We start from the raw sequence: 14,381 nt of genomic DNA, 5'->3' as shown, positions 1-14,381 counted from the left end.
GCCATATCTGATCATCTAGGAGCTCCCTGCCTTTTCCCCTTTTCCCTTTCCCTTACTCTTCCTTTAAAATCTTTCCTGTATTTCATATGACCACAGTCCCTTGCTTTCATTCTTGACTTCTTGAGGTCAAGGACCCAAGTGCCTGTGCCCACTACAGCAGGGGGATCATACACAGTGTCAGGGATCAAACCAGGGCCCAAGGGTGCAAGACAACACTTTAACCTCTATTCTAGCTCTCTGGCCCTTAAATGATATTTTGGGTGGGGTAGAATTAAGTTCTATAGCATACAAGACATATAGATATAAATGCACATACTATCAGCATAGAAGAATTGGAGGATGCTGTTATGAAATACTAGTTTAAGACCAATTAGACTATCACACAGATTATTTTCAGAGAAGGCAGCATTCAAAATGAAATGCAGGCCATCAAATGTTTCCTGAAACTGAGCAATTATAGTGGCCCATTAGCTTGAGGTACAAAATTTCTACTGATCAAATAAGCTTATTCATCTTTATTACCAATTACTACATTTTTCCCTCTTCCAATATCTATTTATCTCAGCTTTCAAATTACAAATTTTGGAGATAAAAATATCATAGAAGTATATACTAAATTCTCTAGAGACATTGTTAACAGTTGTTCAAGAATATAATTTTTATCAAATATTTAGTGTCTGGGGAGAACTTATTTAAGAATACATCTGGATCCTTTGGGAATGGTGTCTTCAGCATCATAATCTCCTGAGAATTTTCCATTTTTATAAATATTTTCATTGAAAATGTACAAAGTATAAATATTCCATGGGTTCTATTGCTGATTAATGTTATATGGACTTGTGAGTGATATTTGGAAATGATTTAAGCCTAAGTAAGTAAATAATAATAATAATATAAAATTGATACACTAAGTCTAAATCCAGATATAACTGAAAGCAGTTATAGGCTGCAAAATCAGTTATAGGCTGCAATTTATAGATAAGGGAATAAGTTGTTGTTGGGCACAGTGATATTTATTTAGAGATAAATTAAATATCATAATGTCTTGATCCCATAACAAGATGATGAAAGAGTTAAGTATTGAAGTGTAGAAAAATTTATTAAACCAAGGCTGTATATATGTCTTTTTTACAAAGGAAATGGTGGAGTTTTCACATTTTGAGCAGTTCATATTTCCATTTTGCATTCCCTGCACCAGAACAAACAGGAAATTATTATTTTTCAGTTAATATTTCTTTTATTATATTTTGTATAACTTTACTGATTGCTTAAATATTTTTTTGACAGGGAAATATATACCTCCTAAAGTTTTCTGATGATTATTGTGTGATTCATTGAGTATTTGAGATTTGACACGGTTTCACTTCTCATTTCTTTTAGGCCATATTGACCATTAAATTGTTTTTCTTTACATGTGTTTTAGACAAAGTATAAAATACTAAGTGTAAGGACCTGAAATATATGGACTCAATTTTAATATAGACATAAATACACATTATTAACATAGAAGAATTTGTGGATGCTCTTATGAAATAAGTTTTAGAGCCATTAGACCATCACAAAATTAGATTTATCACAAAATAGATAAGCATTTTTGTAAGTTTTATTTACTAAATATTGCTTGCTCTGTTTCTCATTCTTTATTTCCAATTAACATATCTATATTATTTATTTATTAATTTTCATTCTAAGTCTTATAATTTTTACTTACAAATTTTCATATTTTACTTTCAAATTTTCATATTTCAAAATTCTCTTTTTTCTGATTACTAGCCTATACCTAATCAAAGCTTCCATCTCTACGAGTTTCCTATAGTCTATTTTCAATGTTGCCCTACTTTTAATTTTTTGTTCCTATAACTTCATATACTATATATATATCACGTTCTTTAGCCTCACACTTTTTCTTTTCCTATTTTTCAGAATCATCACCTGCTGAGAGAAATGGCAGTTTCTGATTTATATATGAGATTTATATATATTATTTATATATGACGAGACTGTTGCTGCTGATTTTCTCTTCTCATTATAACATGAATAATGGAGATAATAACAAAGACTGAGGGGCTGGAAATCCTAATGTTAAGTACAGTAAATGCAATGGCTCCTCATGTCTCATATTTCCTTATGTGAAACTGGATCTCACTGGTCATGAAAATACATGACAGAATCAAATATTTAAGTTTAAGTAGTTGAGTGACAACATGCTAACCCTGTTTATTGATGATGGATAATTTTTTAATTGAAAATATATGTGTATAGTGCAAAGAATAGTGTAAAGAATTTTCTAGAATAAAAACGTCTTTTATCCAAGAGAAAAAAAACAACACACTCCTAATTTTTGCATATTACAAGATAGGAAAAGAATTTGTTTTTTATTGTTTAAACCCTCTTCTAATTTTCCTTCAATTGATTCAGATAAAATCATCTATAAACTACAATTTTTATGGCGGGTGTTTGACTATAGAATTGTAGAAATAAGATTGAATTCCATACGTATATAATGTACCCTGGAAATTTTATTAATTGTTTTTCATAAAAAATCATCTTGCAAACATGAATATTATTTTACTGTTCCTGAAACATTGGTTTGCTATCCTACATTAAATATTAGTAATTCCTTTTATTTTTATATTGGGATTACCAATATTTAAAAATTATATTTGATCCTCCAAAACTACAACACAGCAGGCAAGTTGCTTACCTTGCATGCAGCTCACCCAAATTTGATGGGGCCATCAATTGTGGTGTCCTGAACATTACCATACCCCTGAGTGGAGAACCAGGAGTAACCCTGAACATCTCAAAATGTGGATCAAATTCAAAAACAAATAATAATTTAAAAAAATCCCATAAAACCCCTACAGCACAGCAATGGGAAACCATACAAAAGTGACAGTCTTCATTCTTGCAGGTTTGACGGAAGATCCACAAATACAAGTTATATTATTTATCTTCCTCTTTTTCACCTATTTGCTAAGCATTTCTGGTAATCTGATCATTATCACACTTACTCTAGTAGACACTCAACTCAAGACCCCCATGTACTTTTTCCTCCGGAATTTTTCCTTTTTAGAAATTTCCTATACTACTACATGCATCCCTAAATTGCTGGCTACGATGGCCACTGGGGACAAAACCATTTCCTATGACTGTTGTGTTACTCAATGTTTTTTTGCCTTTCTGTTTGGAGCCTCCGAATTTTACTTGCTAGCAGCCATGTCTTATGACCGTTATGTGGCCATCTGTAAGCCCCTGCACTACACAACCATCATGAATGGTAAAGTGTGCCTAACGCTTCTTCTCTGCTGTTGGGTGGCTGGCTTTTTTACCATCTTTGTGCCTCTCCTTTTAGGCATAAACCTTGATTTCTGTGACTCCAATATTATTGATCACTTCTATTGTGACACAACTCCTCTTATGCAGATCTCCTGCTCAGACACCCACGTCCTAGAGACACTGGGCTTCATTTCTGCTTTAGTGACACTCTTGGTCACATTGATAATGGTGATAATATCTTATGCCTATATTGCAGTAACAATTCTAAAGTTCCCTTCAGCTAGTCAGAAGAAAAAAGCTTTTTCAACATGTTCGTCTCACATGATTGTGATATCCCTTTCTTACGGCAGTTGCATTTTCATGTACGCTAAACCATCAGTTGAACAAAGAGTATCATTTTCGAAGGGAATTGCCGTGCTCAATACTTCCGTGGCTCCACTTTTAAATCCTTTTATCTACACCTTAAGGAACAAACAAGTGAAAACAGCCTTCATGAATACATTGCAAAGAGTTGTTTCCTCCTTAAAGAAGTGAATTGGTATATGCAACATATAAAATAAAAAACTTCTTTGTATTATATATATATTCAATTCTAGTGTACAGTAAAAATGTTCTCTTATTTTAGGGGTCTCATTTTCCTGATGATTATCTTATATTTTATAGCTTTATTTCCACATCAATCTTTCAGCTAATTTCTTATATAATAACAAATTATTTTTATATTATCTAAATCAGTTCATTTTTCAATGTATCTTTTGCTTTGAATTCTCATCAAAATATAAAATATTTTCCTTCAAATTATGTTGAATATTCTATGACACTTTAAAGTATTGCCATCCTTTTAGACTTTACAGATGACTTTAAAGTGTCTAACAGGGGCTGGAGCAATAGCACAGCGGGTAGGGCATTTGCCTTGCACACGGCCAACCTGGGTTCGATTCCCAGCATCCCATATGGTTCCCCGAGCACTGCCAGAAGTAATTCCTGAGTGCAGAGCCAGGAGTAAGCCCTGTGCATCGCTGGGTGTGACCCAAAAAGAAAAAAAATAATAAAGTGGCTAACATTTGTACTTTTGAAATACTTCCAAATTATTGGTGCTTACTTTAACAAACTAAAAGAAAGCTGCTGCAGTGTAAGAATTGATTTTTTTAAATTTTTTTTTATTTGAAAGTGTATATTGTTTGCTACTAACTATTGATGCCCAGGTTAAAAATGTTTTCGTGTAGAGCGGGTACAGTACTTGCCTTGCATGAGACAGACCTGACTCTGTCCCTGGCACTGTATTATGGTCGTCGGAGACTGCAGGAGCAAGTCCTTAGCACAGAGCTAGGAGTGAGTCCTATGCATAGCCCGGGGTGGCCTCCAAACAAACCAAATAAAATTTTGCATTTTGAAAAATTGCATTTTTTAAAGTACATTGTAGATAACCAGTTGCTAGTTTCTATTACAAAATTGTTAAAATTAAAAACAAATATTGTAGATAAAGCATGTCAACCTTTAGAATATTTTACAGTTAAATTAAAATATATGGTTCATTTAATATTTTCTTGTCCTCCAAACTTGGGATATGAAGTTATCTATAAATTGCTTCTATAAAAAGACATAATTAAGTTCTTATCTTAGAGATCAGAATACAATAGAATAATACATATTACATGTAATTGACGGAACCACTCTGTAAGTCCATAGAAGTCATTGGTGAACTAAATCTAAAGATATTTGACTCATTGTTACTGTGATTTCTGAAATAATAAATATTGAAATAATTGTTTAGATATCTTTTGATTAATATGCTTTCAATTTAAGTAAATAATGTATTGATCTAGGACATGAAGCAATATTAAAAATTCTAAGGACATAGAGAATAAAAAAATATTAGATTATACTACCATTTAACATCAAAATCAGATTCTATCAATAATTTTACTTTAGATACTGTTATGTATCAATCAGGTTAAGTTTTAAGGTTTTTACTTATTTGTGTACTTTGTTATTATTGTGCAAATTAAACTGCAAATTTATCACTAAGTTGTCCTATAATACATCATATGTTTTTTCTCTTTTTAATTTGGGGGGGTACTGTACCTAATATTTCTCTGGGCTTACTCTTGGTTTGATGCTCGTCACTCCTGGTAGTACTAAGTAGTACTCCTGGTAGTACTCAGGGGACTCCACATGGTGCTTGGGATCAAACAGGGATCTGCTGCATTCAAAGCTAGTGCCACCCCCTTTACTATGTTCCAAACCTCATTTATATATTTTGGGCTGGAGCAATAGCACAGCGGGTAGGACGTTTGCCTTGCACGTGGCTGACCCGGGTTTGATTCTCCGTCCCTCTCGGAGAGCCCAGCAAGAGTATCACGCCTGCATAGCAGAGCCTGGCAAGCTACCCATGGCGTTTTCAATATTCCAAAAACAGTAACATGTCTCACAATGGAGATGTTACTGGTGCCCGCTCGAGCAAATCCATGAGCAACGGGATGACAGTGACAGTGACATTTCTATATTTTAAAATTCCTGGCATCATCTAATGATTTACCATGGAAGTATTCTATGACTATAAATATGAGTCTAGCTCTTCTAAACAAAGGCTTTCTAGGAGCCAGAGAGAAAATACAGAGTTAAGACATTTACATTGCCTGCAATCAGCCCTATTTAAATGATCAGCAACTCAAGGTCTCACAAACATCACTAAATATTGATCCTAACTGTCCTGGCCCTGATTCTCCACAGGAATCATAAGAATGATGGGAAAAGACCCCTGTGTCTTCTGAGCACTCTTTTGGAGATGCACCTCCCCACCAAAATACCTTCTCATTCAATCTTGTTTTAACTTTTGAGATGTGTGATAATCAGATGACTTAGAAACATACAATTTTGAAATTCTTCAAAATGTCTTCAAATCAAAATCAAACAGCACTATTTTAGACATTCTAATTAAATTATAATATAAAATTTAGTTTCCCCAGTTGCTGTTGGAAATGGTTCAGTCTTCAACTATGTGGCTATCAGAAAATGAAATAGTGAAGCAGTCTGAATGAGATTTCCAAGAAGGAGAAGTTGTAGAGGAAAAAAATATGGTGAAAATCATTAAGCATGGAATCTGCAATACAAAAATATAGTCATTATCATAGTTAATATGATGTTTTTAAAAAAGAATCAAGAAAGTGACCATTTTAACAAAATTCTATCTTTAAGTCCTAGCAGAATAAAAAACTTTATCTCCATTGATTCATTCTTATTTCCTTTTGATAAAGCTTGTGAAAAATACAAATAGGTTATAATTAAAATGCAATAACTTTTTGGGCTGGAACTATAACATAGCAGGTAGGGCATTTGCCTTGCACGTGGTCGGCCCGGGTTCGATTCCTCTGCCCCTCCCAGAGAGCCCGGCAAGCTACCGAGAGTATCTTACCCGCACAGCAGAGCCTGGCAAGCTACTGAGGCGTATTCAATATGCCAAAAACAGTAACAAGTCTCACAATGGAGATGTTACTGGTGCCTGCTCGAGCAAATCTATGAGCAACAGAATGACAGTGATACAGTGAAAGCTAAAAAGAAAAATGCAATAACTTTATTAATTTTTAAAAATACATTATATTGGCAATACTCCCCAAAGCATTATACAGATTCAACGCAATCCCTATAAGTATACCCATGACATTCTTCAAAGAAATGGATCAAGCAATCTTAAAATTTATATGGAACAACAAACGTCCAAGGATAGCTAAAACAATTCTTGAGAAAAATACGATGGGAGGCATCACCCTCCCCAACCTCAAACTTTACTACAAAGCAGTAACAATTAAAACAGCATGGTACTGGAACAAAGGCAGAGCTGTAGACCAATGGAACAGGGTGGAATATCCTTACACACAACCCCAAATGTATGATCATCTAATCTTTGATAAGGGACCAAGAGATGTGAAGTGGAGCAAGGAAAGCCTCTTTAACAAATGGTGCTGGCACAACTGGACAACCACATGCAAAAAAATGGGCTTAGACCTTGACCTGACACCATGCACAAAAGTCAGATCAAAATGGATTAAAGACCTCAACATTAGACCACAAACCATAAGGTCGGCAAAACCCTCCACGATATTGAAGATAAAGGTATCTTCAAAGGTGACACAGAACTAAGCATTCTAGTAAAAACAGAGATCAACAAATGGGACTACATTAAACTAAAAAGCTTCTGCACCGCAAAAGTTACAGTGACCAGAATACAAAGACTATCCACAGAATGGGAAAGGATATTTACACAATACCCATCAGATAAGGGGTTGATATCAATGGTATATAAAGCACTGGTTGAACTCTACAAGAAGAAAACATCCAACCCCATCAAAAAATGGGACGAAGAAATGAACAGAAACTTTACCAAGGAAGAAATATGAATGGCCAAAAGGCACATGAAAAAGTGCTCTACATCACTAATCATCAGAGAGATGCAGATCAAAACAACCACGAGATACCACCTCACACCACAGAGACTAGCACACATCCAAAAGAACAAAAGCAACCGCTGTTGGAGAGGATGTGGGGAGAAAGGGACCCTTCTACACTGCTGGTGGGAATACCGACTGGTTCAGCCCTTCTGGAAAACAATATGGACAATTCTCAAAAAAATTACAAATTGAGCTCCCATTTGACCCAGCAATACCACTGCTGGGAATATATCCCAGAGAGGCAAAAAAGTATAATCGAAATGGCATCTGCACATGTATGTTCATCGCAGCACTGTTTACAATAGCCAGAATCTGGAAAAAACCCGAATGCCCTAGAACGGATGACTGGTTGAGGAAACTTTGGTACATATATACAATGGAATACTATGCAGCTGTTAGAAAAAAGGAGGTCACAAATTTTTTATTTAAGTGGATCGGCATGAAAAGTTTCATGCTAAGTGAAATGAGTCAGAGAGAGAGAGACAGACATAGAAAGATTGCACTCATCTATGGCATATAGAATAACAGAGTGGGAGACTAACACCCAAGAATTGTAGAAACAACTACCAGGAGGTTGACTCCATGGCTTGGAGGCTGGCCTCACATTCTGGGGAAAGGGCAACTCAGAGAAGGGATCACCAACTATAATGTAGTCGAAGGCCATGTGGGAGAAGGGAGTTGCGGGCTGAATGAGGGCTAGAGACTGAGCACAGTGGCCACTCAACACCTTTATTGCAAACCACAACAGCTAATTAGAGGGAGAGAACAGAAGGGAATGCCCTGCCACAGTGACAGGGTGGGGTGGGGGGAGATGGGATTGGGGAGGATGGGAGGGATGCTGGGTTTACTGGTGGTGGAATATGGGCACTGGTGAAGGGATGGGTTCCCGAACTTTGTATGAGGGAAGCATAAGCACAAATGTGTATAAATCCGTAACTGTACCCTCATGGTGATTCATTAATTAGAAATAAATAAATTTATTATAAATAAAAAAAGTCAAAAAAATACATTATTTTCTTTCTATATAAAATGTCATATTGAGGCTAAAAATAACAAAAGAGAAATCATGATATTATGAGAGATATTCCATGGAATTGTGCTGTTCTACTTGCTAAAACTAAATTTACCTTAGGGACACTCTGGGGATATTTTAAAGATTTAGGGAATATTAATAAGTACTAGGAGGTTGACTCCATGGCTTGGAGGCTGGCCTCACATTCTGGGGAAAGGGCAACTCAGAGAAGGGATCACCAACTATAATTTAGTCGAAGGCCATATGGGGGAAGGGAGTTGCGGGCTGAATGAGGGCTAGAGACTGAGCACAGTGGCCACTCAACACCTTTATTGCAAACCACAACAGCTAATTAGAGAGAGAGAACAGAAGGGAATGCCCTGCCACAGTGACAGGGTGGGGTGGGGGGAGATGGGATTGGGGAGGATGGGAGGGATGCTGGGTTTACTGGTGGTGGAATATGGGCACTGGTGAAGGGATGGGTTCCCGAACTTTGTATGAGGGAAGCATAAGCACAAATGTGTATAAATCCGTAACTGTACCCTCATGGTGATTCATTAATTAGAAATAAATAAATTTATTATAAATAAAAAAAGTCAAAAAAATACATTATTTTCTTTCTATATAAAATGTCATATTGAGGCTAAAAATAACAAAAGAGAAATCATGATATTATGAGAGATATTCCATGGAATTGTGCTGTTCTACTTGCTAAAACTAAATTTACCTTAGGGACACTCTGGGGATATTTTAAAGATTTAGGGAATATTAATAAGTACTAGGAGGTTGACTCCATGGCTTGGAGGCTGGCCTCACATTCTGGGGAAAGGGCAACTCAGAGAAGGGATCACCAACTATAATTTAGTCGAAGGCCATATGGGGGAAGGGAGTTGCGGGCTGAATGAGGGCTAGAGACTGAGCACAGTGGCCACTCAACACCTTTATTGCAAACCACAACAGCTAATTAGAGAGAGAGAACAGAAGGGAATGCCCTGCCACAGTGACAGGGTGGGGTGGGGGGAGATGGGATTGGGGAGGATGGGAGGGATGCTGGGTTTACTGGTGGTGGAATATGGGCACTGGTGAAGGGATGGGTTCCCGAACTTTGTATGAGGGAAGCATAAGCACAAAAGTGTATAAATCTTTAAATGTGCCCTCAGGGTGATTCACGAATTAAAAATAAATTAATTAATTAAAAAAGATTTAGGGAATATTAATTATTAGAATTTTATACTCTTAGAAACTTCATTAATACAACCTCATTGGCAAAGAGAATAAAAACAGAAACAAATAACAGGGACTGTTTCATTATTATCATTTTATATACTGATCATTATGGCAATAAAATATACTATAGACTTTATTCAGTCAGTATTCAGCTCAGAAGAACATATGTGGTGCCAGAGTTTGTATCAAGGTGGCCTCCATGCAAGACAAGGACCTTAACCCTGGCCTATTTCTCTGCCCTCACTGTTTGGGGTTTTATTTTTCTCTTGGTGCTTTATGTATGAGATCACTCAGCAGTTGACCTGACTCACTTTGCTTAAAATGACACCATCAAGTTCCATCTAAACTGTAACAAAACGTGAGATTCATTTTTTTTAATTGTTGAGTGTACTGAATATATTCGGGTAGAGTACATAAATGCATATATGTTTAATGTAACTACCTATGCTCAATATAATATAAATGTATATTTTAAGTATAATGAAGAAAAATAAAATTTTACATTTTACTACAACTTGAATGGAACAAGAAGGTGTCATATGACATAAAATGAGTCAGGAGAAGAAGAGCTGTATTTGGCAAGTGAATCTATAAGGCTTAATCTTGAACTAGAGGAGAAGAGTGGCAAGAGAAGGCAGAGGTGTAGAACAGAGGTTAAGGAAAATGCCCTGCATGCGGTCAACACCAGTATGACCCCTGACACCACTTGATTCCCCAGTATTGCCAGGTACATCCCTGGAAGGCCCTGAGCAGCACCAAGTAAGTTTTTGGAGTTCCTGTGCATGACAGGGTGCCCCCCTCCCAAATACCCAGTACCACAGGGCTGATATAGCACCTTATCCTGGGACCCACACTTTGAACTTCAGCACGGTCGGCAGAGACTAAGATGAGGGGTTACCAAACATCTTAAGATCTTCCGTTAGGCTACAACAATCAATTCTCTACAACAAATTAAAGAAAGCCACAAAGTAGTGGGAAAATAATACATTTTATTTATTTATTTTATTTTTTTGATTGAATCACCCTGAGATAGTTACAAAGGTTTCAATGATTGAGCTTCAGTCATGCAATGATCAAACACCCATCCCTCCATAAGTGTATATTTTCCATCATCAATGTCTCCAGTATCTCTCCTCCCACCCCAACCCCACCGCACTTCCTGCCTCTATGCCAGGTACTTTCCTTCTTACTCTCCCCCAAAAAACAATCTGAAAGATCAATGAAACAAAGAACTGGTTCTTTGAGAAAGTAAACAACATTGATAAACCATTAGCAAGATTCACAAAGAAAGAAAGAAAACCCTAATAAACAGAATAGAAATTGGGGAGGGGGGGTGCTGGAGTGATAGCACAGCAGGTAGGGCATTTGTCTTGCATGCGGCCAACCTGGGTTCGATTCTCAGCATCCCATATGGTCCACCAGCACTGCCAGGAGTGCAGAGCCAGGAGTACCCCTGTGCAATGCCAAGTGTGACCCAAAAAGCAAAAAAAAAAAAAAAAGAAAGAAAGAAAGGAAAAAAGAAATCGAAAAGGGGACATCAAAACAGAAACTAGAGATATTCAAAGGATCATCAGAGATTCTATGAGAATCTCTATGCCACAAAAAAGAAAACCTTGAAGAAATGGATCAAGTTCTGGATTCCTATAGCCTTCCAGGCTGAACTAAGAAGATGTGGAATACCTGAACAGATCTATCACTATCAAGGAAATTTAAATGGTAATCAAAATCTCCCCCAAAACAAAAGCCCTTACTCAAATGGATTCAGTGTTGAATTCTTCCAAATATCTAAAGAGGACCTATTCCCAGTCCTTTTAAGCTTTTCCAAGAAATTGAAGAATCAGAAATACTTCCAAATAGTTTCTATAAGGTAAATATTGCCCTGCTACCAAAAGCAGACAGGGACACCACAAAGAAGGAGAATTATGTGTGGGCCAATGGCATAATGTATAACATATCTGACTACAGATCAGGAGGATTATAGGCCGATATCCCTGATGAACACAGATGCAAAGATCCTTAGCAAAATCCTAATAATATATTTTTATTTTAAGCCATATTATAATAAAAGAAAGTGTACTGGCTAGAGATGAGGTAAAAATGGAATGGAAGTAACAGTCCAGAGCAAGCCCATAGATCTATGGTAAAAGAAATTTTGAGAATGGTACCAAAACCAAGCGGGGGGAAAAATTAGTCTCTTGCTATCAGGTAAATAGTACAGGAAGGAACTAAGGTGTTTGTGTGAGTGCAATGCAGTTCTGATCTGATCCCTGCATATGGTCCTTGGAGCACCACCAAGAAAGCCCTGAGCACTACCCTAAAACCAAGAATGACTAAGTTAAACAAATAAAAGAAAGTAAAGGCAGTCTTTCCCACCTAATGATTCTGGGTTAACTAGATATCCACATACAAAAAACAAAAGTTCAGTCTTTACCTTGCATTACATAAAAATCAATCTTTTTACATGGTGTTCTAGATAAGCAGGTAAAAATTAAAACCTTCTTAGAAGAAAATACAAAGGTTAAACTGTACAGAAAAACTTTGCTTTTTGACATTGTGATAAACTTTTAGATAGAGATAACCCCAAATTAAATTGGATTAAAGCTTTCATTAGAAAAATAATTAGATTTAAAAGTGGGAAAGAAAAATTTCTAAATTATTTTGCATAGAAAGACTTAAGAAAGTTTAAATAAAATCTATAGTATGGCTGAAAATATTTTAAATATTATATCTTATATTTGATAAAATCCTGATTCTTATGACGTATGCATACTAATAAAATTAACAGCAACTTCAACAATGCAAACAATTCTATTAAAAATGTACAGCATTGGGCTGGAGACATAGAATAGGGGATAAACTTTTCATACAGATGAGTTCAGTTTCTTTTGAAAAACAATACGAACATTCCTAAAAACTCCTAGAAATTGAGCTCCCATTTCACCCAGCAATACCACTTCTAGGAATATGCCCTGAGGCACACAGCAGAAATGTCATCTGCACTTCTTTGTTGCAGTACTACTTACAATAGCCAGAATCTGGAAACAACTTAAGTGCCCAAGAATAGATGACTGGATAAAGAAAGCAGGGTACTCAACCTGTACCTGCGGTGCTAGTGCATCAGTATCCTGGTGGTACCTTCAGGCTTCCTGATACCCCCTAATTGCCATTGTGCCTTTGGCCAGACCCCAAAAACTTGGGACCAAATTTACCAAGAAATTAAATGGCCAAAAGCTAGGTATATGGGAGCCACACCCACAAACCACCTCTGGCTCAGCTATACAAGCTCAATGATTGGCCTTTTTTTCAGAAACCCATAGATAAATCTCGAAAGAGATCAAAAGCCACAGTTAAGCTCAGACCTGCTCATGGCTGAACAGACCATGAGTAAATCAGAAGAGGGTGGGTTGGCCTGGTGGCCCACCCAAGTAGAGCCCCCAGCAGCCACTTACTTCCACAATCCAAAATTGTTGCCAACACTCTGGCCTGACTCCACCATCTCAGGATGGGCCTCACCAAGATATAACCTGCTGAAAATTTTGGTATGCGTGTTTTGTGACTGGAATCTCTAGGTTTTCTCAGAGTTATGGTGGACTATCTCCCCAGTTCCCACTACACATGAAAGCACTGGCAGTCACCCCCCAAGAACCAACTCCAGTACCACCCTTTAAGCTCTACTAACTGGCCTTGCTTCAGAGACCCCTAATAAATCTCTTTTTTTTTTTCCCTAATAAATCTCGAAAGAGATCAAAAGCCACAGTTAAGCTCTGACCCATGCATGGCTGAACAGACTGGGGTGAATTGCAGGGGGGCGTGTTGGCCTGTGCCTGGCCATGCAGAGCCCCTGGCAGCCTCTTGTTTCCACAATCCAGAATTGATGCTATATCACCAGCATGACTCCACCTTGTAAGGATGGACCTCTGTCACTGCCATCCCTTGTTCATCATTTTGCTCAAGCGGGTACCAGTAATGTCTTCATTGTGAGACTTGTTACTGTTTTTGGCATATTGTGTATGCCACGGGTAGCTTGCCATGCTCTGCTGTTCGGGCAGGATACTCTCAGTAACTTGCTGGGCTCTCTGAGAGGGGTGGAGGAATCGAACCTGGGTCAGCTGCATGCAAGGCAAACGCCCTACCCTCTGTGCTATCACTCCAGCCCCAAAGACACATAGTAGGGTAGCAATAAAGATGAACCTCATCAAGATACAATCTGCTGAAAATTTTGTAATGTGGATTTTAGCGCACAAACAGCCCTGACCCAGAAACACAACGGCAAGTCCTGGAAGACACCACAGTGCCAGAGATCTCTTTGGGCCCCATACCGAGCCAATTTCACAGGGGCAACCCCCAGATAGAACAGGCGCAATCTCCCTGCCTACTCCAGATGGAATCCTGGTGACCAAAAGCTTCCACAAGCA

General features: G+C 37.4%; 1 protein-coding gene across 1 annotated transcript; it reads left to right on the top strand.

The window, feature by feature from the left end:
- The first annotated feature begins 2,874 nt into the window (after positions 1-2,874).
- LOC101550998 (olfactory receptor 6C74-like) lies at positions 2,875-3,813 on the top strand. The gene has a single exon (XM_004601856.2). The coding sequence runs from the start codon at positions 2,875-2,877 to the stop codon at positions 3,811-3,813; it is 939 nt and encodes a 312-aa protein (XP_004601913.2).
- The last annotated feature ends 10,568 nt before the right edge of the window (positions 3,814-14,381 follow it).

This window comes from Sorex araneus, chromosome 2 (genome assembly GCF_027595985.1).
Source record: "Sorex araneus isolate mSorAra2 chromosome 2, mSorAra2.pri, whole genome shotgun sequence".
Lineage (NCBI taxonomy): Eukaryota > Metazoa > Chordata > Mammalia > Eulipotyphla > Soricidae > Sorex > Sorex araneus.
The sequence above is the reverse complement of the archived record's forward strand: the minus strand, read 5'-3'. Positions and strand labels throughout refer to the sequence as shown.

Coding starts and splice junctions, on each gene's coding strand:
- LOC101550998 (XM_004601856.2), top strand. CDS start 2,875: ATGGGAAACCATACAAAAGTGACAGTCTTCATTCTTGCAGGTTTGACG.